This window comes from Rhineura floridana, chromosome 4, assembly GCF_030035675.1.
Source record: "Rhineura floridana isolate rRhiFlo1 chromosome 4, rRhiFlo1.hap2, whole genome shotgun sequence".
Classification (NCBI taxonomy): Eukaryota; Metazoa; Chordata; class Lepidosauria; order Squamata; family Rhineuridae; genus Rhineura; species Rhineura floridana.
This window is the reverse complement of record NC_084483.1, coordinates 3,973,206-3,995,148: the sequence shown is the minus strand read 5'-3', so window position 1 is coordinate 3,995,148 and position 21,943 is coordinate 3,973,206. Positions and strand designations below refer to the sequence as shown.

Sequence of the window (21,943 nt, the reverse complement as noted above, 5' to 3'; positions counted from 1 at the left end):
AAGGTAGATTGAGAAACCTTTTTGAAAAGTAGTTTATTGTGTAGTGATTTATAATATGTTCATAGATAAAACAAAGTAGGCTCTAAGTGGAATGGTGCATATTTCATCAACCAGTGAGCAAAGATATAAATTCTAATTTACAATCCACTTAGAGTACAGCCCATCTCCTCCTGTACATTCACTATTTTGAGAATGGGGAGCCTATGCATGCCTTCCATGGTGGGATCCATTGGCTCTTCTCCACTGACATAGGCTATTTGTGCCCAGAGTATATGTGAAATGTTCTCTGGAATCTTCTTTCTGGTCAGAAATTATTGCTCATTAACTTTGCCTTGAAAAAAAATCATTTATATTTGTGGATGTTGTGGATTCATGGACAACTAAAGTGGACTCTACAAGCCCTTGTGCAAAGAGACTTATACTGAAAGGCTAGAAGGATAAACACCCATCACCTGCTATTCAGTGGTCTGAAGATCTCACCGCTGTTCCTGCATTTGAACATGTAGTTTATAATAGCCAATCTCATTTGGATGCCTCTTTGGACATATGGATTGCCTACATTAATTTAAGTCAGGACAAAAAACAAATTAAATAACCCATTTTGTAGCACTAGTGGAAAAAAATAACATAGTGCAAAAATACAAAGCTACAAATCAGGTTATTTCTATTATTGTTTGTCCTTGTGGTTTATTATATGCGGGTAAGGCTTCCCATAGCATTAGGAGTCATACTATAGAGCACCGCTCAGAATTTTGGAATAAGTCTTGGATGCACCATTGGTGAAGCATTTTATTGATCAATCTCATGATTACAATGAAGTTTTTAAGTTATTGACAGAATCTACTCACAAATACAACTGATTGTCATGGCCTATTTGGAGGACTCCTCAGAGGAGGTGGAGGACGACTCGGGGGCAGCAGCAGCAGACCCAGGAGAAGGAACAAGCAGAACCCCTGAGGCTGCAGCTCTCACTCAGCTGGAGTGTCCAGGACACAGCTGAAGCCCCTCAGTCCAATTTAGGGAATTAACAGGAGGCTCCCTTCCCCCCTGTAGAGCAAAGACACCATGGAATATTGCAACAATGCTGCCGGTCTGGCCGTTTAAGACAAGCAAGCTCTTAGAAGCCAGGAGGCTGATTACCTGCACCTGTCTTAGGGAGTGGGATTTAAAAGGCAGTTCGTGACTGCAGCAGGCTGCTGACTACAATGTCAGTCGTGACCTCCATGCGAGACCTTGCTTCCAGAACCCAGACCCTCGGACTGAACTCATGGTTCACTGGACCCAGCTTTCCTTGACCGTGCTTTTGGACACTGATTTTGGTAAGTTGCTTGGAAACTCTCCTCCGACCTTGCCCCGTCCTGTTCCTGTTCCCTGCCTAGCTTTGGCAGATTTACAACTCAACTAACTGCCGGCTAATTAGTTTATGGCTGCGGTATCACCCCTCCGACGCTGACACTGGTCTGATAATGACAAATTACTGCTATATAAGGAAGCTGGATGTATTTTTGATTGAATGCTATAATCCCTAAGGAACTAAATGCAAGTTGCAGTTGGTTTCTTTTCTCTAAATAAAACTGTATGTTACTCCAATATGGTTTTGTACATTTTCATTTGGTATCTTGGGAGACAGTCACCTGCTGAATGATCAAGCTGATGTTCTAATTGGGAAGGGTGTCTTTAAGGTAACTATAAAAGAGTTGTAGAGAAATAAGTGCACTCACCTGCTAGAATAATCAAATACCACTGTAGTCGAGCTAGCCCTTTTGGTGTTGAGGTTTGGAATGTTGTTCTCTGCAAATGTGTTTGGTTTTAATTGTAATTTAGAAATTAAAGTTTTATTTGTCTGGTCTACAGCAAATTCTTTTATTAAGAGAAAACTATTTTTTTTCATTTAGACAGACACAACAAACATTCCAGGAATGCGTTCTGCTCATGACTAGTATGTCCAGTTACATGAGTTATCAGAAACAGTGAGTGCTTACAGCTACAAAGTGGATATCTGTTTAGTAATTTAATTGAACTTGGATGAATTATTTTTGGTTTGTATATATTATGTAAGTTGATATGGATAGTGTTTAACTTCTTATGAGGATTATTGTTTCTGCAGTTCATAGGATTCAACTGAGAAGTTGTTTTAATTCTGAAGAAGACTTTCGAAACAGGAACTTACTGGATACCTGTCAATATGTTGCTACCATTTCAACATCAATTTTTACATATAGTATAACTCTTGTATTCAGTATACTTTTATGCATGTATCCTTAGTTATTCTTATGTTAATATATTGCTCTTTCCCATTTATAACTGTATACTTTATTTCATTTGCAGTTGTGTGCATTGTAGCACTTATTACTGAGGTGTATGAGATTGTCGTCGCACTATTTCCCTCCCTCCCTCCCACACAGACAGACAGACAGAGAGAGAGGGGGAGAGAGGGAGAAGGAGGGAGAGAGAGGGAGAGAGGATTGTACTGTGGGAAGCACACAGAGATTGTGAAGTTTGAAAAGTACTATATAGAGCATTTATACAATTAGGGTTGCCAGGTCAGAAGCATCCCAAACCCTGAGATTTCAGGGACAGTGCCTAGTGATGTCATGGGGGTGGGATCTAATGATGTCATTAAGCATCAACCACAGTTGCTTGGAGCATAGCACTTAAACAAAATAAATTCTCTGCCTGGAAATTATTCACTAATAGGCAAAAAAACCTTGCGGTTTAAGAATGTACCTATAGCCAACAGCCAACCCTATTCCCTTCACAGAGATACAATCAGCAGAAGAGGGGCTGACTGTTCAACCACTCCGGCCACTGGAGCTCTGTCAAGAATAGGAGTCTTCTATCAACTCTCAGCACCCTTCACAAACTACACTTCCTAAGATTCTTTGGGGGACGTCATGACTGTCTAAAGTGAAATAAAGGTCTGGTGTGGGTGTGGCCACCTGATTAGCCAAGCTAAACAGCTGTGAGTCTGGCTTTCAGAACACAGACATTTGGTTCTTACTGAGCATGCCTGACGCTATAACAGACTTCAATGTTAAATTAAATCAATTAAAAATCAGCCAGGCACTTTTTAAACCTTTATACTGCAGAAGATGAAGGTCAGAGTATGGGGCAAGGTCAGTAATAGGAGTACAGGTACTCTGTGAACATGGCCAATTTTTAATTAATTGCAACAAATTATGAGACCACTGACAGAAAAAAGTCCAACAGGGGTCTGGAATTTTCCCCTCTTGTTCTACACTCTGAACTCTCAATTCTCTCTGACTATTTTGCATATCGCTATGAAAACATAGAGGGCTGTTAAGCAAATTTTTCTAAGTTCAGGACTATAAATTTTGTAAGGTTTGTTCTGAAATGAGTTTATGGGAAGCAGCAGAATGGCATGGGGGTATTTTCAATTTAACATTGTGGAATGCAAAAAAATCCATGGTGACTGTATAATCATAGAACTCTTAGCTAAATGAGGTTGTTCCCAGGTCCAGCTGAAGTGATGGGATCATTCCTTCTCACCTGCTTAGGGAGCCTGGGTAGGGAACATTTAATCTTGCCTACTTGCTTCTGGTAAGAAGGATTTAAGTGCCCTCAGGCCAGGCCAGTCATGAGAAGGCCATTGTAGGGAAAAGGGAGCCTAGTGATGTGGAGATGTTAGATAGGAGCACTCGGGAGTAAAGCACATGAATCTCACCAGAGAATCATGGGAACTGTAGTCTGTTAAGGGTGGTAGGAACTATAACTGTGATGGGGAAACTACATTACCCAAGATTCTGTGGGGGAAGGCATGAGCTTTAAATGTGAGTTGAATGTCCTTTAAATGTATTATGTGGATCTGCATTACTTCATAAACATTGTCTGCTTATAAATCATTTTAATTAGTTTTTTAAAATGTAAATTAGCTACAAAGTTTGCTGGATAACCACAGGCTACTCACCATCTCTCAGCTTAATCTGCCCTCAGAGTGAAAACAACAGAGGGGGACCATGACTACCCCAAGGAAGAAGGGCACACTTAAAATGTAGAGGAAATAATAATGTAAACCATAGTGTGAAATTGGATACTTATCTGGACATTGTATGAAGAAATATTTATGTAAGCATGAATGTCAAAGATGTTTATTATTTGCACAACCTGTAAAGGTATTTTTAGTGCAATCCGATGCATGTTTACTCAGAAGCAAGTCCCACTGTATTCAATGGGGCTTACTCAAACAAGGAAGCGTGCACAGAACTGCAACCTCAAGTGATAAGGGATTCCACTCAGCCAACCCAAAATTCAGAATCATGCTACTTTAAGCTGTTTTGCAACTGTTTTATATTTGTTTTACGGTTATTGGATTTTAAAGGGATTTATTTCTTGTTGTGAGCTGCCTTGGTTTCCAATCCTACCTCACAGGGGTGTTGGAAAGATTCCATATACACACACTGGAGATGTAAAAATACATACACCCCATATAATAGTTTATTGTCAAAATCAGTTGGTCATTGCAGAACATGTAAAAGAAAATACAGTCAGTATTAGTTTCCTACAAAATAAAAGCAGTGACATCTAGATAAGCCTTGCCTAACTGCTTTAAAAATAGGATTGGAGGGAGAAAGGTTTACAACACAAACACAATCCTTTGCTATGTTTACTCAAAAGTACCAGTGATTTACAGCACAATCCTAACCATGTCTACTCAAAAGTAAGTCCTATTGAATTCAATGGGGTTTACTCCTGGTATGTGGGATTAGCATTGCAGCTTTACTCCCAGAAAAGCACATATAGGATTAAAGCTTCACCTTTGGAAGGTTTTCAAAACAGGCTATGAATTAGGCAAATAAACTGCCCTCTTCAACAGCCCAGGAAAATTTAAACTTGTTTGGCTCCTCAATCAGAAAAGTATAACTCACTGTAATCATAAGCTGTATGTACACTTCTTTGAAATTTCTATTCAAACATTATTCAAAAGATAAAATGTATAATAAGCTATTTTTACAAGTAATAAAAAACCTCTGCATGTACACTTTTATTATAATCATGACTGAAATTGTTTACAGTAAACAATTGTCTACCATGATCCTGCTGTGATTTTTTATTCTACATATCCTGACCTGCACACACAGAGAAAGGGACTTTTGCTACTGCTGAAAGCTATAAGCTTACTCAATTTATGAGATTTTCAGACAAGCAGGAAAAGAGAACAGTTTTCTGGACTTGCAGTGGGTTCTAGCTATTGCCAGAAGGTCAACAAATCCCTTGTCAATCACAACCCTGACTTCACTTATTGGCTACGAACCTGAAAGGGCAGGGTTAGAGCAGCCAGCTACAAGCTTATTTAACAGAAATTGCAGGGGAGAGGCAGCTGATGTTTTGGTGTATATCTCTTGAACCAGATCACCTAGAAACTTAATTAAAAACAAAAGCTGAGAGGCCAGAGATTGGTGTGACAGACCTGGAGAGGACCCCAAAAATCTGGAGTCTCCAGGCAAAAACAGAGATCTGGCAACCCTATATACAATAAGAGTATAATAGAGAGCATATAAAAAAATCAAAACAAGTAATTTAACATGTTTAATTGAGGTTATTTAAATAAAGTAGAAAAGGCACAAAATGTGGGAAATTCTGCAAATCATCCCTGGCTCTTTATGCTGTTTGGCTGGAAAACTGGAAGCAGGAGCAGGCCCTCTTCTTGTTAAGCAACTGGGTAGAATACTGCCTGCTTGTATGCATGTCATCTTTTCATAAGATAGCAAAAGCAATTGCCTTCTTTTTTTCTTTAATGGAAGCTCGACATTCAGGGAAAAAAGTGTGCAGTATCTCAGGGGCAAGGGAGGAGTGAAGCCTGTCTAGCGCTCCTGCTCTTCCGGCCTACAGGGTTTTAAAAGACATTTCTTGACTAAAATCACATCGTTTATTTGTTGCAACATCGAAATTCTGTTTCTGCAAAGTTCACATGATGCACAACATGCTTATCATGTGGGAGGTGCTGCTTTGAACTAGTTCTTGTGATAGCAGTCACTATGGATGGAGCCATTAAACTGCTTGTCATAGGGATCAAGGAATTTTCTGTATAGCACCACACATCTGATAGGTATATATATATTTGCAGTGATATACATTTTTTTTAAAAAAAAGAAATCCTCTGATCAATACAACCGGAGGGTGAATAAACCACTCTATCGCAACAGTTGATGCTGGGAATAATTCAAAGGAGACTTCGTGGAATGTCCATTTCATGAGCATAAAATGAGTACCCTCAGTTTCCTTTTATAATGTTAGAAAGGATGAATGCATTTCTTTTTCATAGTTTGGTTCTTTTAATTTTTACAAAGTTCTGAAACATGTAATGAAAGAAACTGAAGAAGTACATAGAATTTATTCAATTAAAATTATAATTCTAAGCTGTAGCTGCTTTTAAAATACATCTTGTACTTTTTTATTAGAATTTCCTTTCCCTTTGAATTTCCCACATTCCTTATCATTTATTTTTCCGCGAAGAGAAAATATTTTGTTGCCATAGTAATATTTTGTAGGGATGTTGCTAAAATGGCTTTCTTCAGGTTTGCAAAGACTGCAACTAAGCCCCCCCACTGCACACACCCCTCCCTACATCGTAGTGTCCCCAACCTTTTACAGTTTAGCAACTCTTCAACAGTCTACCTTTATCTTTCAATACAGGCACACTTCAGCATACTCTTCCAAAGTACTCTGGGCTGAAAACAGATGTTAATTAAAAATGCTGATAAGTGTGAAACAACAGGTGTCACCAGCTCTTATTTTGCTCAACCCTGTCTGTTAAATCCCAGCTTTTATTACATTAATTCTCTTCAGCTTTTCTTCTGCTCCAGCTTTAGCCCTTTCACTCTGGTGATCATGTAAACTTAACAGTATGTCTGGAAAGCTGCATTTTATTGAGGAAACATATCAGCATGTCTACACACCAGCAGACGGCACTACTGCAGATGCAGCTATCGTTAGGGATGAGTAGTTGTTTCTACTAAAAATCCCTATTGTGTAAGTGTCGTATCTCAGCAATTTTAAAAATGCAGTAAATCACTATTTGGTAGCAGAAATTAAGAACTAAATGCAGTTTTTCCTGGTTGCAGGCCTAGTTTTACCTTAGGCCTGGGGACAACATTGATCACTGATCCTTCCAAAACCTAGGGATATAACTATATTACATCAGAGGTTTCACTTGCTTAGCAGTGAATCAATATATAGACAACATCAGCATCTGCTCCAGTCAAGACTGTTCCCTGAGTGCCTTGGCAGAAAAGCAGTATATAAATGCAATAAATAAAATAATAAACATATTTAAAGTCTTGTTAATTATGTATCCTTGAGTCTTGCTAACTGATACATCTATGTGATATATAGTGTGTAATCCCACCCCGTTGTTAATGTTATGAAATGTTTATTGATCCAACAACCATTGCAAATAAACAAGCATTATATTTCAAAATGTGGCAACATTTAAAATAACAGAAGTACTATTACCATTTAAACATACTTTCAAAAGTGCTGTATCAATCTACCAGGAAACCATTCCAGAATGGGGTATAACAATCTGGGCTTCACACCCTTATAGAAATTACAGGAAAAAAGCGTATGTGCTATAGTCTGAACAGCCCCAGCTGCATAGTCTTTGGATATACCTTGAAAGCGTCCTTCCGTCATCACAGAGGGCATAGCATTGACCCTAGCCAGGAAAAATGCTCTTTTATACTTTGGCATAGTTAGGGCTCATCCAGACGACTGGATAACGTGTGACATGATCGCTTTGTGTACTCATATTTTCTCGGTGGTCCATATGATGTTGTGCGTTTTTGCACTTTTTCGCGCCATTAAATCCGCTTTGGCATTACCACAAAAAATGCGATATGCTTTTGTAAACTGGAAATCATCCGCAGCAACAATGGGCAGTCGGATGCAATACTGCGCTCTATAGAGATGTGGGCGGACCTTGGGCGTTGCCAAAACCCCCTTCCGTCATTACCATCCAATCATGTTTTTTCACTTTTGTGCATGTGCGCAAATGTGCCAGGGAAAGCCCGGGAAAAAGTGGACCAATCGGACCCCTGCGATGTGCTCCGCAGTTGCAGAATTGCGTATTTGCGCAGAAGCAGCTAGGCAGTTTATGTAGCCACACTGTCGGTAGTGGACATCTTTACTTCTGTGCCTCTGCGTCGATAGTCTCAACCATTTCGCTTCGGTGATAGTAGAGGCTAGATCACGGTGGCGAGTGTTGTTTGGCTCCAAAGGTAAGATTATTTTTGAGAGCGCCTACAGGAGAGCCCGTGCAGCCCCCCTCTGTTCTGTGGGCTGGCTGGAGAACTCCTCGGCCCAGCGGTGAGCCCGGTTCCGCAAGTGCAGCCTGAGCACAGCAGTTGCCCTGTCAGCGTCCTAGCCATGTCCATCTTCCTCGGCTCTTGTGGGGTAGTGGTAAAGGAGTCTTCTTCACAGAACAGAACCTGCAGTGGGGCAGTTTCTGGATAGGATAGGAAGTGCGTGAGGTGGCGGTGACGGCTACATTTCCCCCCTTCTGTCCACATTGTTAGCAAGGCTGTGATTGGGGGAGGACAATATAGCAACGCATCTAATTTTGCACATAAATGCACAGAAATAAGGAAAATGCTATTTGTTCCCTGGCGGCTGGGGGAGGGCAACCCCCTGCCACCCTGCCCTCATTAGCCTTTCCTGGCAATGAAACAATCGTTTCTCTCTCCTCTTCCACCAGCCACCGTTTATTACCTCCGGGTCCGGCCCTTTCCTCCACATCTACTGTTTTCACTCCTCCTCCTCCGTGTCCCTTCCATTTCCATTATTTGGGACGCTCGTGGCCCTCGTGGAAAGGGCAGGGACTGGTGCTGGTGGTTTCCTCCGGGTTTCAGATGCAGAGCATAGCCAATGGCCCCGCACCCCATTGTAACGCCGCTCCAAACGTGGGCCATGCCTTTGCATGCAGTTTCATGGTCAATTTTGATCAGAAGCTGAGACAGTGCTCCTGTGCAGCCAATGGTTATGGCCCCTGGCATGCTTTCTGATCCTTTCCTGCCGATTGCAGCAAGCCAATCCGACCAAAGGTAGTTAACATAGTCACTGAGAAGACTCTTCTCAGTAGCTAATACACTCCCCTTTCATGTGAGATGCATTGGCATGAATTTCAAGCTCCATGGTACATACACAAACTGGTGCCTTTCCAGCTACTGCTGCTTTTTACAAGTATACGTATTTCACAACTATTGCCATATTGGTTGGGATGTGGTTGGATGTTTCGTATATACAGTAATACCTCGCATTAATGTACTCAATGGGACCAGAGTGAGTACATAAACCGAAAATGTCCTTAAAGTGAAGCACTACCTCTTACAAAATTGTTTACCTCTTCTTCATGCGGAGCCTCAAAGCCCCGTGCTAAAGCCTCTGCTGCTGCGCTGCCGCGCCTCTCAGCTAATCGTGATCGCGCCTCCCTGCTGATCTGCGGAGGCACGATCACGTCTATTTCTACCCCCACGCGCTAAAGCCTCTGCTGCTGCGCTGCCGCGCCTCCCAGCTGATTGTGATCGCGCCTCCCAGCTGATTTGTGGTGGCACGATCGTGTCTATTTCCACCCCCACACGCTAAAGCCTCTGCTGTTGTGCTGCGTTTCTGGAGAAATACAGGCATATGGAGCATGTACGTTATAGCGAGGCGACGTTAAGTGAAGCGACGTTAAGCAGGGTCTGCCTGTATATATGATTATTTCCCCCTTTGTTTTGGCCTGCAACGTTCCAGGTAGGGCAGAAAGAGCACATCCAGCAGGACAGGCTGTCTCACCCGTTGTGAGCAGCATCAAACCACAGTACAGAGAAAGGAAAGGAGGGGGACAGAGGATGGAACCGCAAGGACTCGTCTCTCCTCAGGTTGCTGGCCATAAACGTGTCAGTGGAGCCAGAGGTCCCAGTTGGCATTCCAGTGAAGTCTTGGATTTGTTGGACATTTGGGGTGAATCAAAGGTACAAGGGCTACTCAGAAGTAGCCACCGCAACATCGACACCTTTGAGAACATTGCAAAGCAGATAGCGAGCAGAGGGCACCTACGGACAGCCACGGAGTGCAGGAACAAGACCAAGGTCATGAGAGCGGAGTATCGCCGGGTCGTCGCACACAACTCTAAATCTGGAAATAGCAGAACCACTTGCCCATACTACGACCAACTTCACCAAATTCTGAGAGGGGATGCTAGCATGACTCCACTACGAGTGGCCCGGAGTCTGCATGTTCGTAAGAACAATGATGCTCTGCAGCCTGCAATCTTCAGGCAAGAACTGCACACAAGCAACAACTGCGTCTGCAGCAGTCCATGCGGACTCGTCGAGGCTAAATGAATTCACCACAGTGAATTTAAGTGACATCGATGAATGTGGTCTGTTGAGTAAGTGATTCTCAAGTTGCACCTAAGCAAGCACTCCGAATGCTGACAGCCAGCATGGGTTTTTTTTTTTAATCAAAAACACTGATATTGTACAGGAAGGTGGCTTGCCTTTTTAAAAAAAATATAATGCACCACAGACAAACTACTCTTGAAGGTGGACACTAAGTGCAAAGCAGAACAGGACAGAAAGATGTGAATTTGTCTATGCTTCCTTTGGAATGAAACAACCCATATTAATGGGAGTTACTTTTCCATACTACATGCTTAGTGGCAGACATTGATATGACTTTCTTCTTTCAGGGACAGAAACAGCTGCCAATGAAGACCCGGGAGAGGTGCCTACAGGTGAAGGCATGTGCGAACAGCAATCAGGTAAACTTTCTTTTATCCCATAATGCGAAATTGTTGTGGTTTCACATGGCAATCCCGTCATCCAAAGTATACCAGGCGAAATATATGTGTGGTGTACTACACACCAAACGCATCCAACTCTTGCAATAGTTGGCCTGTTACACCCACAGTGCTCTGCTCACAATAGCTATTATAGTGGTTCAAAGTTGCCTCAACTTTGTAGGAGAAGCAATCTTCCACTCAGCAAACCACGATGCCCAGAGTTACTCAGCTGCCACTAGGGACTCCTTGCTATAACCAGGGCTGTGGAGTCGGAGTCGTGGAGTCAGGAGCAATTTTGGGTGGAGTCGGAGTCAGAGTCAGGAGCAATTCTGGGTGGAGTCGGAGTCGGTAGAAATGTACCGACTCTGACTTCCAAATAAATTTTGATTGACAAGAAGTAATTTTGGGTGGAGTCGGAGTTGGACAGTAGAAAAATAGAGGAGTTGGAGTCGGAGTCGGACAGTGGAAAAATAGAGGAGTCGAAGGTTTGGCGTACCGACTCCACAGCCCTGGCTATAACTACCACCAGCAGCAATAGTGCTGTATGTACTCCATCCATGAGGGTTTCACAGACTGAACATTTACTTTCACTGTTTTATGTTTCTTCTATCCAGAAGGTTTTGAAGCGGGTGGGACTGAACCACAACATGTGGATGCGGAAGACGCACATGCAAATGCTGGTACATTGGATTGCGGCCGTGGTTTCATGTGTCTGCTAATGTTAGTCCTGCTATGCAATAAAAATCATGCACCCTCCTCTTAGTGTCATGGAACAATGCTTTACGTAATTTCAGAGATCACCACTGACATTTAATGCTGCTCCATTCACAGACCCAGCTGTACACAACCCAACAGCGACCGTCACCCACAGTTTGTCTAGCAGAACTTAGAAGAAGCCAAAAGGAACCCGGACAGAGACGCTCCTCATTGCACTACTGGAAGAAGCAACAGAGGACGCTCGTAGGAGGAGCAGAGCGGCAGCAACTGAGCATGAGAAGTTCATGACGCTAATGAGGGAGAACAACGCAAGAGCTGCACAGAACAAGCATGACAGAAACAAGTACTTGGAGAGAATTGATGGAATCGTCTCGACAGTACGTGGCATAGCATCTAGTCTGCAAACATTGACCCGCACTTACCAGGAGCAAAGCAATGCAACTTCAAGCATCGACAATGTAAGTGGAAACGCTGAGAAAACTGGAACAAAAACCACAAGTGCACCAGTGCAGCGGCTGCCAAAGCCATCCTGTAGCGGTAACACTAATGTTAGTGGGAAGCAAAAAAGATTGGCAAAGGCCACAGGAAAGGAAAACAAGGGACACCCCTTCGTTCCTACACAACCTGACTGTTACTCTTCATCCCAGGCAAGCACCACAAAATCACACTGTCCTCCTTTGTCACCTTATTCTGAGAACCTCATGGGTTCCAGTGCGGAGTCTGATGATGACATCGTCACTGATGCAGAGCGATTGTCATCAGTGTCTCGAATCAGGCCACCCCCAAGTCCGATAGGTGACAGTGTAAACCCACATTGCACCGAAGTTGGTGCATCCCAGTTCCAGGCACCATCAATCCAGGCACTTACGTCTACCCCAAACTTTTCTCGCAGTGCTAGATGTGTTCGGAAGCCAGAGCCATATAGCCCTTAGTGCTTTGTGGGGGAGATATACATCCAGCCTGGCAACTAGCCTGGCATTGACAAGTAAATCTGCAGTCACAATTATCATTTGGCTAGCCACATTAAAAAAAAGGGAAGCCAGTGAAGGAAAATTAAACTTTAACCCAGTGAAGCATCCTGGCCTTTCTCCCATGGGAAGGTCATGCTGCATTGATGTCTACACACTGGCCAGCGCTCCCATCATGACTATTTACAACTGACTGCAAAATTATCCTTGGCCTAGCCAAAGAAATTCTATAAAGCAGCTTTTGGTTTTGCCAATTGGAATAGCATAGTGCATTGTTATGTCCCAGCTGACCAGCGCGCTCTGCATCCCTTAAAGCCATTTCTAAACAGAAAGGGCACTCTTTTGGGGCATTCATTAATAAAAAAAACCCAAAGTTGCAGGAGCCCCCTTAGTAAGAACAATTAGCAGTTCACATTGCTCCTGCAGGCCTATGTTATGGTTTGTGTTTGGGTTTGTAAAGTGGTTGGTATTTATTTATTTTATTTTATTTAATTACATTTCTAGACCGCCCTATAGCAGAAAGCTCTCAGGGCGGTGTACAACAAATAAAATCACAATTAAAATATGAGCAAGTGTGGAAAAAAAATATATATATAGTACAATTATAAAACATTAATAAAATTGCCATTGAGATTTAAATTAAGATCATATTAAGTTTAAAATGTTAAATTAAAATATTTAAAAATTTACAAAATTTAAAAAGCCTGGGCGAAAAGGTAAGTTTTTACCTGGCGCCGAAAAGATAACAGAGAAGGCGCCAGGCGTATCTCGTCTGGGAGGGCATTCCATAGTTCGGGGGCCACCACCGAGAAGGCCCTAGATCTAGTTGTTGATCTCCGGGCCTCTTTATGGGTTGGGACCCGGAGAAGGGCCTTCGATGTCGAGCGTAGTGAACGGGTAGGTACATAGCGAGAGAGGCGCTCCATCAGGTATTGCGGTCCGATGCCATTTAGGGCTTTATAGGTAAGAACCAACACTTTGAATCTGGCCCGGAAACATATCGGTAGCCAGTGCAGCTGCGCCAGGACAGGTGTTATATGGTCAAATTTCTTTGTCCCAGTGAGAACTCTGGCCGCAGCATTTTGCACTAGCTGAAGTTTCCGAACCGTCTTCATAGGTAGCCCCACGTAGAGTGCATTACAGTAGTCCAATCTAGAGGTTACCATAGCATGGATAACTGAGGCAAGATGCTCCTTGCTCAAATAGGGTCGTAGTTGGGCTACCAGCCGGAGCTGGTAGAATGCATTCCGTGCCACCGAGGCTACCTGAGCCTCAAGTGACAGGAGCGGATCTAATAAGACCCCCAAACTACGTACCTGTTCCTTTAGGGGGAGTGTAACCCCATCTAGGACAGGTCGAACGTCAACCATCTGGGCAGAGGGTCCTCCCACCAACAGCATCTCAGTCTTGTTAGGATTGAGTTTCAGTTTATTAGCTCTCATCCAGCCCATTATCGCGGCCAGGCAGCGGTCTAGTACATCAACAGCCTCACCTGACGAAGATGAAAAGGAGTAGTAGAGCTGCGTATCATCAGCATATTGCTGGAAACGCACTCCAAAACTCCTGATGACCTCACCCAGCGGCTTCATATAGATATTGAAAAGCATGGGGGACAGAACTGAACCCTGCGGGACCCCATATTGGAGTACCCAGGGACTCGAGTAATGTTCCCCCAGCATCACCTTCTGGAGACGATTCCCGAGATAGGAGCAGAGCCACCGCCAAGCAGTGCCTCCCACTCCTAAATCCATAAGTCGCTCCAGAAGGATACCATGGTCGATGGTATCAAAAGCCGCTGAGAGATCAAGGAGAACCAACAGAGTTACACTCCCTCTGTCTTTCTCCCGACAGAGGTCATCATACAGGGCGACCAAGGCCGTTTCTGTACCAAACCCCGGCCGAAAGCCCGATTGAAATGGGTCTAGATAATCAGTTTCATCCAAGAGAGCCTGGAGTTGGCGAGCGACCACACGCTCTAGAACCTTGCCCAGGAATGGGACATTTGCTACTGGCCTATACTTGTCCAAATTATCAGGGTCCAAGGAGGATTTTTTTAGGAGCGGTCTCACCACCGCCTGTTTCAGGCAGGGTGGGACCACTCCCTCTCGTAAAGAGGCATTAATCACCTCCTTGGCCCAGCCGGCTGTTCCATTCCTGCTAGCTTTTATTAGCCATGAGGGGCAAGGATCCAGAGCAGAAGTGGTCGCCCGCACCTGTCCAAGCACCTTGTCCACATCCTCGAGCTGTACCAACTGAAACTCATCCAATAAAACAGGACAAGACTGTGCTCTGGATACCTCATTAGGATCAACTGCTACAATAATGGAGTCAAGGTCCCGGCGGATGTTCATGATCTTATCACGAAAGTGTCGCGCAAACTCATTACAGCGGGCAATTGATGGTGTTATTGCGTCCTGGGGACCAGAGTGTAAAAGTCCCCGGACAACTTTATAAAGTTCCGCTGGGCGGTTAAGGGATGACTGAATAGAGACAGCAAAGTATTGCTTCTTTGCTGCTCTCAGTGCCTTCACATAGAGTATGACACCAACCTGTTCAATTCTGGTAAGTGCTGGTGTTCCTACAACTGTGTCACTGGAGAAACCACAGGGTGGAATTCTACCTTTCCCCTGCACAAGTCATAAAGATGCGGTCGACCTCTTCATTGGCGTGAGCTGTTTCCAAGTGGTGTTATGCATATGTCAAAGTTTAATGGGAGGTTGGGAGAATTCCACAGTGTGGTTTCTCCAATGACAGTTGTAGGAGCACCAACACTTACTGGAATTCAAAGGGTCGGTGTCATGCCAACCACTTTTCATCCCCACACGCCAACCATCCCAACTGCCCAATGCTTTAACTGTTGCATTGCGGAACCAGTGGCACGCCCGGCTGCTGTAAACCAGAAATTACAGGGATTCCTGGAACACCAGAACTTTGCAGTTACCATCCATATATTCTCTGGTTGTGATTAGCCACGCAACCCTTTTGGTGTTATACACCCTTGGAGACGACTGATACGTATGTCCACCCTTGCATTTCTTGGTGTCCATGTAGTAATACGGTGTTGAGGAAAACCAGTATTATTTGGAGGTTTGTGTTTGTTATGACCAGCTCATTTTCTGTTAAACTGTGTATAAAGTTTATGTGTTGAATTACGATTTATCAGAAAGAGTTCGCCACAAGTCACTTTAGGGAATGCTGTTTCTCAAACGCATCCCTGTGTTAATTTTTGCACACTTACGAAATAAAGAGTTCGTTTGTCTGAATGCACTGTTGTTTTTAATTTTTGGAATTACAGGCGCACCTTGATTTTTATAGTGTATTACGTAGCATACACAAATTGAAGAAGAGATGGCAAAATGAAACCTTTTCTTTGTGGGGATTAACAATAACACAACATGGGGATTGTTTGAGGGGTCCTAAACTGGGAGACACAGCTTGGCTGCTTCTACTTGACAAAGTCATGCTAGCGGTGCACAGAAGCCTGACTAGCCAGTGAAGCACGTCATGTGCGAGAGTTTTAAGAGCGTACTCAGTTAATCTAAGCTTAAATTGGATTTTAATGTATTGCACCAAAAGTTTTACAAAATCATATTGTATTTTGATTTTATTATTGTATTATCTACTCTTATTCTACTGTATACACCTTTTTAATGTTGTCAAGGCCAATGGCTAGAACAATAAATTTTATGATGATGATGATAAGTGTCCACCGTACGTTTGCAAGGGAGGAGGATGGAGAGAAAACCAGAAATTGGCCATGCCCCCATGACATCCTAGCAGCCCAACCATGTCTAGTGGGCACAACTGCCACTGGATTACATCAATTATACAATTAAACCTGTATAATTTAAGACATCTAAGATAATTCTGAGAAACATTTAAATTTATTTTAGTGTATATTTGCTTTCTTTAGACAGTTTGTCTCATATGGAAATAGCAATAGGATTGAAGTTATAACACACAAGCTATTTCTACTTAAAGAGAGAGGAATAAAATAGACCAATTTTACTAGTTCAGTGTCAAAAATGGCATTAGGCCCCACATTAATTTACATTTTTAATATCAATTAAACTCATTTCTCCCCCTTGGCCCATTCCCCCTAGCAGTTCTAATTGTTAGTGTAAATAAAGAGCATACCCACAGAATCACTCAATTCTCTATAAAACTGAGGAATGAAAGACTCACTTTAAAAATCAGATTATAACAGAACAATGAAAGAAACACCTTATCTACAATACATGTCTTGAAAAGAAGACAGGTCTAGCTAAACAAAAAAAAATGACAATGAATGCATTTTTCCCCAAAGGTGGTCCTTTAAGAAAACGTGTTAACCACATTAAAAGTGTAACCATATTGAAATGTGCAATTAATTTGAAGTTAATAAAAGTCAAAGCTGTCATTCACCTGAGCAGATGGTGGAAGAACCTTCTTGCATATCTGCTGATCTGGTCCCTGTATTCCAACACAGTTGTCTCAGAGAGAGGCCTTGATGGTACATAGAAAGTTCCAAGGCTTGCCTCCAGCTGTGCTGTGGAGTTCAAACACAGCAGAAGTGAAACAAGTGGAACTGCGTCACTTACAAGAAATTGCTCCTGTTTGCAGTCGGTCAGGTTTTTCAAACACACGACAAAATGTGAACTTATTGCCAGAAAGATGAAGTAAAAATGTGACAGCTAGTACAAAAAGAAACCTATGTATAAAGCAATTGAGGCAGGATCAGTGATGATTCAGAACAACAACAAAAGCTGTCAAAAGATTATAACAAACTGTTCTCTAATTATTTTTATGTGACAGGAATGACTCATCGGCACGATAATATATGAATAAAAGTCTTCCTAGTAAATATCAAGTCTCAGTTTACTGTTTTGTCCTTCATACCAAGACAGAATAATAATCTTGGCTTGTTTTAGCTTTTTCATTGTGCCATAGGTGAAAAGCTTTTCCTGTGATGGCCCCTAGGGGAATGGAATTTGTCTCAACATATATTTCACCATCTCTACAAGGAGGATTGACAGCAGCTGGAATGCTTTTCTGCCTTCAGAATTATTCAAGTATGCACCATAGCTCCCAAAAGAACACTATCTTAATACTGTCATGAGAGTATATAATTGTTTCTTTCCAAAGTAGTTCTGCTTTAAGTACTTCCTGACCAGCAGCAATTTCTTCTTAGTAGCATTTTTTAAAGTTATGTTTGTGTTTCTTGTTCAGAAATATTTTGAGTTTTTATATCACAGCTGTAGACCAAAGTCCTCATTGCACATAGCTGCAGGCCATGGAAGACAGGACTGCTTTACCCAGAATTAAAAACGCATGTTTGCTCAAGCTTTCCATGAATAGATTATTTACCCATATATATTGTGTATATCCCTCACACTGATCATCTTTGGTATTTTATTTCATTTAGAGTGTTTGCAACTTTTAATACTTATTTGATTTTAGCAGTTTTTAACATTTAATACTGGAATTTTATTCTGCAAACTGCTTCAGGATCCTTGGATGGGAAATGGCCTGTAACTCATTTTAACAAATAAAACTTTGAGTACATATTTATTTATTTATAGTCCATCTTTCTGTGGAAGGGTGGATGCTTCTATTGCACACATAGGACTGTCCTTCAAGTCACAGTCTCTGGGGTTAAATCCTTTAAAGATATAGGCAAAAGTATGTTTAGGTTAAATAAGGATAACCTTATAAGATTTGCTGGGATGAATGAGATTGTGAACATCTGATCATAAACACTTGCATCTGTAATGCCATCTTGAGATCCTTGTACACTAGACTTTTCTACTGTAATTCTATCATTTGCACATTTATTTACTCTTGAGATTATTATTCCCAAAACATTGCATGCTCTTGAGATTATTAGTCCCAAAACATTGCATGCTTACGTTTTCCTCACTGTCCCATGTTAGATTGCTAGACCTCCCATCACTAGCAATAGCAGCCCAGAGCTTTTAGAAGTGAACTGACAGTAGGGTTATTGTCTCGCCTGGTGCAGAGGCATGGTTGGTGACTTATGTGACCCTGCCTTTCTGCCCATCGTTGTTTTTTTTACTGCTCTCTCCCTTGCTGTGCAATGTAACAATGTATGTTTGGGAAAGCTTTTACAGGTTTGCCACATTTTTTTTAAAAAAAAATTAAGAATACGATGTGCACCAGTACTGGTGTGCTCAGATGTCCTTTTCAAGAAAAAAAAAACTTTGAAGAAAATACACAAAAAACTATTCCTCCCCTTCTAAGAGCAGCACTAATGGAGGAGGCAGGGGAATAGGGTGGGACAATCAAGTGTCTCCAGCTACCATTGCAATGGAAAGCTTTAGAATGTCTTTTCCTTAAAGGGCACTGGGCAGCTTGAAGCGTTTTGTGTGTGTTTTTGCCAGCTTTGCTCTCAAAGTTTAGCCTATCCTACAGTTGACTCACTAGTATGTAGTACTTGTGCTGCTCTGTCATCTGCAGGCAGGATCTGTCAGCTTCCTCATGGAGACAACAGGTGGCAAAGGACATTGCCTTAAGATCTCATTGCACTACTCTGGAATGAGATGAATCTCTGGCTCCTTGCTCCCAGCCTTTTAAGTGGATCACAGCCACTGCCTTCACTCTGTCTACATAACAGGAAGAGTGATGGGAGTCCCTGCCAGAAGCAGACTTCAACAGCTGTGGCATCATGCATTGTCTGGATAGCTTCTTTCAGACTAAGGTGAAGTGAAGGGAGTTGGGTGGCTCCAGATATCAGTGAAACTGACATGTCTTTCTTCCCTCCACATTGTCAGTTTCATCAAGGAGCCCTCTCCCCACATATGTCTCAGAAAAGTCATTTTCCTGGCCCTCCCATACTGTTATCTATATGGAAGTCTTCTTTCCATCAATCAGCATAGAACAAAGAGGAGGAATTGATAAAGGGGCCATGCTGGCTGCATGTGCATATGTGTGCCATCTTTATCAGATGATAACATACAGTTTTTTCAACACCACATGTACATACAACTGAGATAGAATGTCTAGATTATCAGAAGTGTGACAACGGCAACTTCCATCTGATCCTCTTTGCATGGGGTGGGATGTATAGATATAGTCCTTGTAGCTGGTGAGGCTGCCACTGATCTGTGCTCATCTTTTCTGTCTGTCTTTGTTCCCTATAAACTGATATGTCTCAGGGAGCTATTCACACCCCTGACTCATCTTCCTGTTTCTTCTCTGCTGGCCACTGGAGGAGAAGGATCCATGTTCTCTTTGTCTCCTCTCCTCTAGCTTGGGTGAAATGTTGGCTAGATAGAAGTAGCACTTTTCCTATCTAGTACGTATTTGTATTAATAAAGTAGTATTTTGTTATTTTGAAACCAAGTTTAAGTCTGAGTAATTTAAAGCAAGGTAAAAGCTCGGTTTCTCTCGGAGAAAATCACACCCATGCAGCACAGAGCAAGGAAAATTAGCTAAATTACTACATCTCTAACTGGTCTACCAGCCACTGGAGAACCCAACAAATATCACATAATTGTCCTGGCCAAGCCTTTTGGAATCAGACTCAGACCCACTGGTGTATTTTTCTCCAGTATGTTTAATGAAAAACTTCAGTTTAGAGCACTTCATGGATCAGCTTACAGGTCAAACAAGGTTCTGAATCTGTGCGCATAGCTGGTCATGACTACTCAAAGGTAAGACATTGTTGCAGCAATTAGACACCCCCCTTACAACCCTTAAGTAGGTTCGGGCAGGCTCTTTTTTCTTGCATGAGGAAGGTGTCACAAAACAGAAATTTGAGCGCACACAAGCGTTCCTCCTAGTGGGAAAAGTGGGGAACAGCTGAGCCTGCTGGTGCAGTTTTCTGTGTTTGGGGCAATGATGGCTCAGGTTGAGATCCTCCTCCTCTTGAGAAGGTGTACATGGCAGCTATGGCAAAGAGGGGGGTGGAGGAAAAGAGAAGAGGCTGGCTCTTGATCAGCCAGCATTTCATCTGTTGTTACTGGAGCTAAAGGGGAGGAGCTGTCACTGTCAAAAGTGCTGAAGCCTTCTGTTTCAACACTTTCTTGTTGCAAAGCACTTGGACCCCTCCCCTAGGTTCCATCTTGTATCTTCCTCTTCTTCTTCATCACCCCAGGAATGTTCCATGGGACTTATGACATCATTCCCCCTCCTGTGCAAGTCGTTCCCCAGTCCTGGGGTTTAGGTTTATCTGGATAGTGTCCATAGAAATACCTCACCAAATTCGTAGTGCGGATGTCAGGAGCTGCTTCCCAGGAATGTTAATCTGGTCCAAAGCCTTTCCAATGGATCACATACTGAAGCTTCCCCCTGCTGCATCAAGAATCAAGGATCTGTTCAACCTCATACTCTCCTTGTCTGTCAATAGATAATGCTGCAGGAGGAGTTTCAGACTCCAGATAGGGGTGAGCTTCTTCCTCTAGAGTCAGTAGTGAACATTGGAATACTGAGTGAATTCGCATGGAGGCAGGCAAATGTTGTCAAAAGCCCAATGAGTTGATCTGTGCTTATTTATTTATTTTTATTTATTTTGTTCAATTTTTATACCGCCCAAAGCCCGAAGGCTCTCTGGGCGGTGCACAGCATAAAGTTATTACAACTATAAAGTACAATAAAATCACAATAAAAACATCAAAACATACATTTCAAACATTCAACATCCTAAAACATTATTAGCTACAAGTGAAATATGTTAAAATAAGTTCAAGTATTAAAAATATTAAGAATATTAAAATGCCTGGGAGAATAAAAAAGTTTTGACCTGGCACCGGAAAGATAAAAGAGTGGGCGCCAGGCGCACCTCGTCGGGAACACTGTTCCATAATTCCGGGGCCACCACTGAAAAGGCCCTAGATCTCGTTGCAACCCTCCGAGCCTCTCTGTGGGTCGGAACTCGGAGGAGGGCCTTTGATGTTGAACGTAGTGAGCGGGTAGGTTCGTATCGGCAGAGGCGTTCCGCCAGGTACTGTGGTCCCGCACCGTGTAAGGCTTTATAAGTCAAAACTAGCACTTTGAATTATACTTCAAATGGCCCCACTTGTCCTGCTTCTAATATGTGGCACAGGGTAGAAGTTGGCAGGTAGCATGTTAAGAGTGATACTCAATCTCCCACCTAGATTTCTGGATCTGGTTGCCAATGTCGATCAGCTACCCACTTGTAGGCAGCTTTGGTTCTCTCAAATTGTTCCCATAGTATTTGTTGCACATCTTGTAACTCTTGAACATATTCAGTAGCTGCAGGAATGGCCAGCATAGAGGTGGGATTCTGAAAGAAGCGTGGATGATAGCTATAGCTGGCAAAGAAAGGAGACTGTTGGGTGGAGGAGTGCTTGTTGTTATGTGCCTTTAAGTCAATTACGACTTATGACAAACCTGTGAATCAGCAACTTCCAACAGCATCTGTTATAAACCACCTTGTTCAGATCTTGTAAGTTCAGGTCTGTGGCTTCCTTTATGGAATCAATCCATCTCTTCTTTGGCCTTCCTCTTTTTCTAC

The 21,943-nt window shown here is 42.6% G+C and overlaps 1 protein-coding gene across 5 annotated transcripts in view; it reads right to left on the bottom strand.

The window, feature by feature from the left end:
- The window catches only part of WDPCP (WD repeat containing planar cell polarity effector), a 255,323-nt gene that overhangs the window by 108,169 nt on the left and 125,211 nt on the right, over positions 1-21,943 (bottom strand). For all 5 annotated transcript variants that reach the window (XR_009762090.1, XM_061622284.1, XM_061622283.1 and 2 more), the window contains one exon: positions 16,873-16,996. Coding sequence is in view for 4 of the 5 variants with exons in the window: in XM_061622284.1 (XP_061478268.1) it covers positions 16,873-16,996 (124 nt within the window). In the remaining variant the exon portion in view is untranslated. The remainder of the gene's footprint in view (positions 1-16,872; positions 16,997-21,943) is intronic.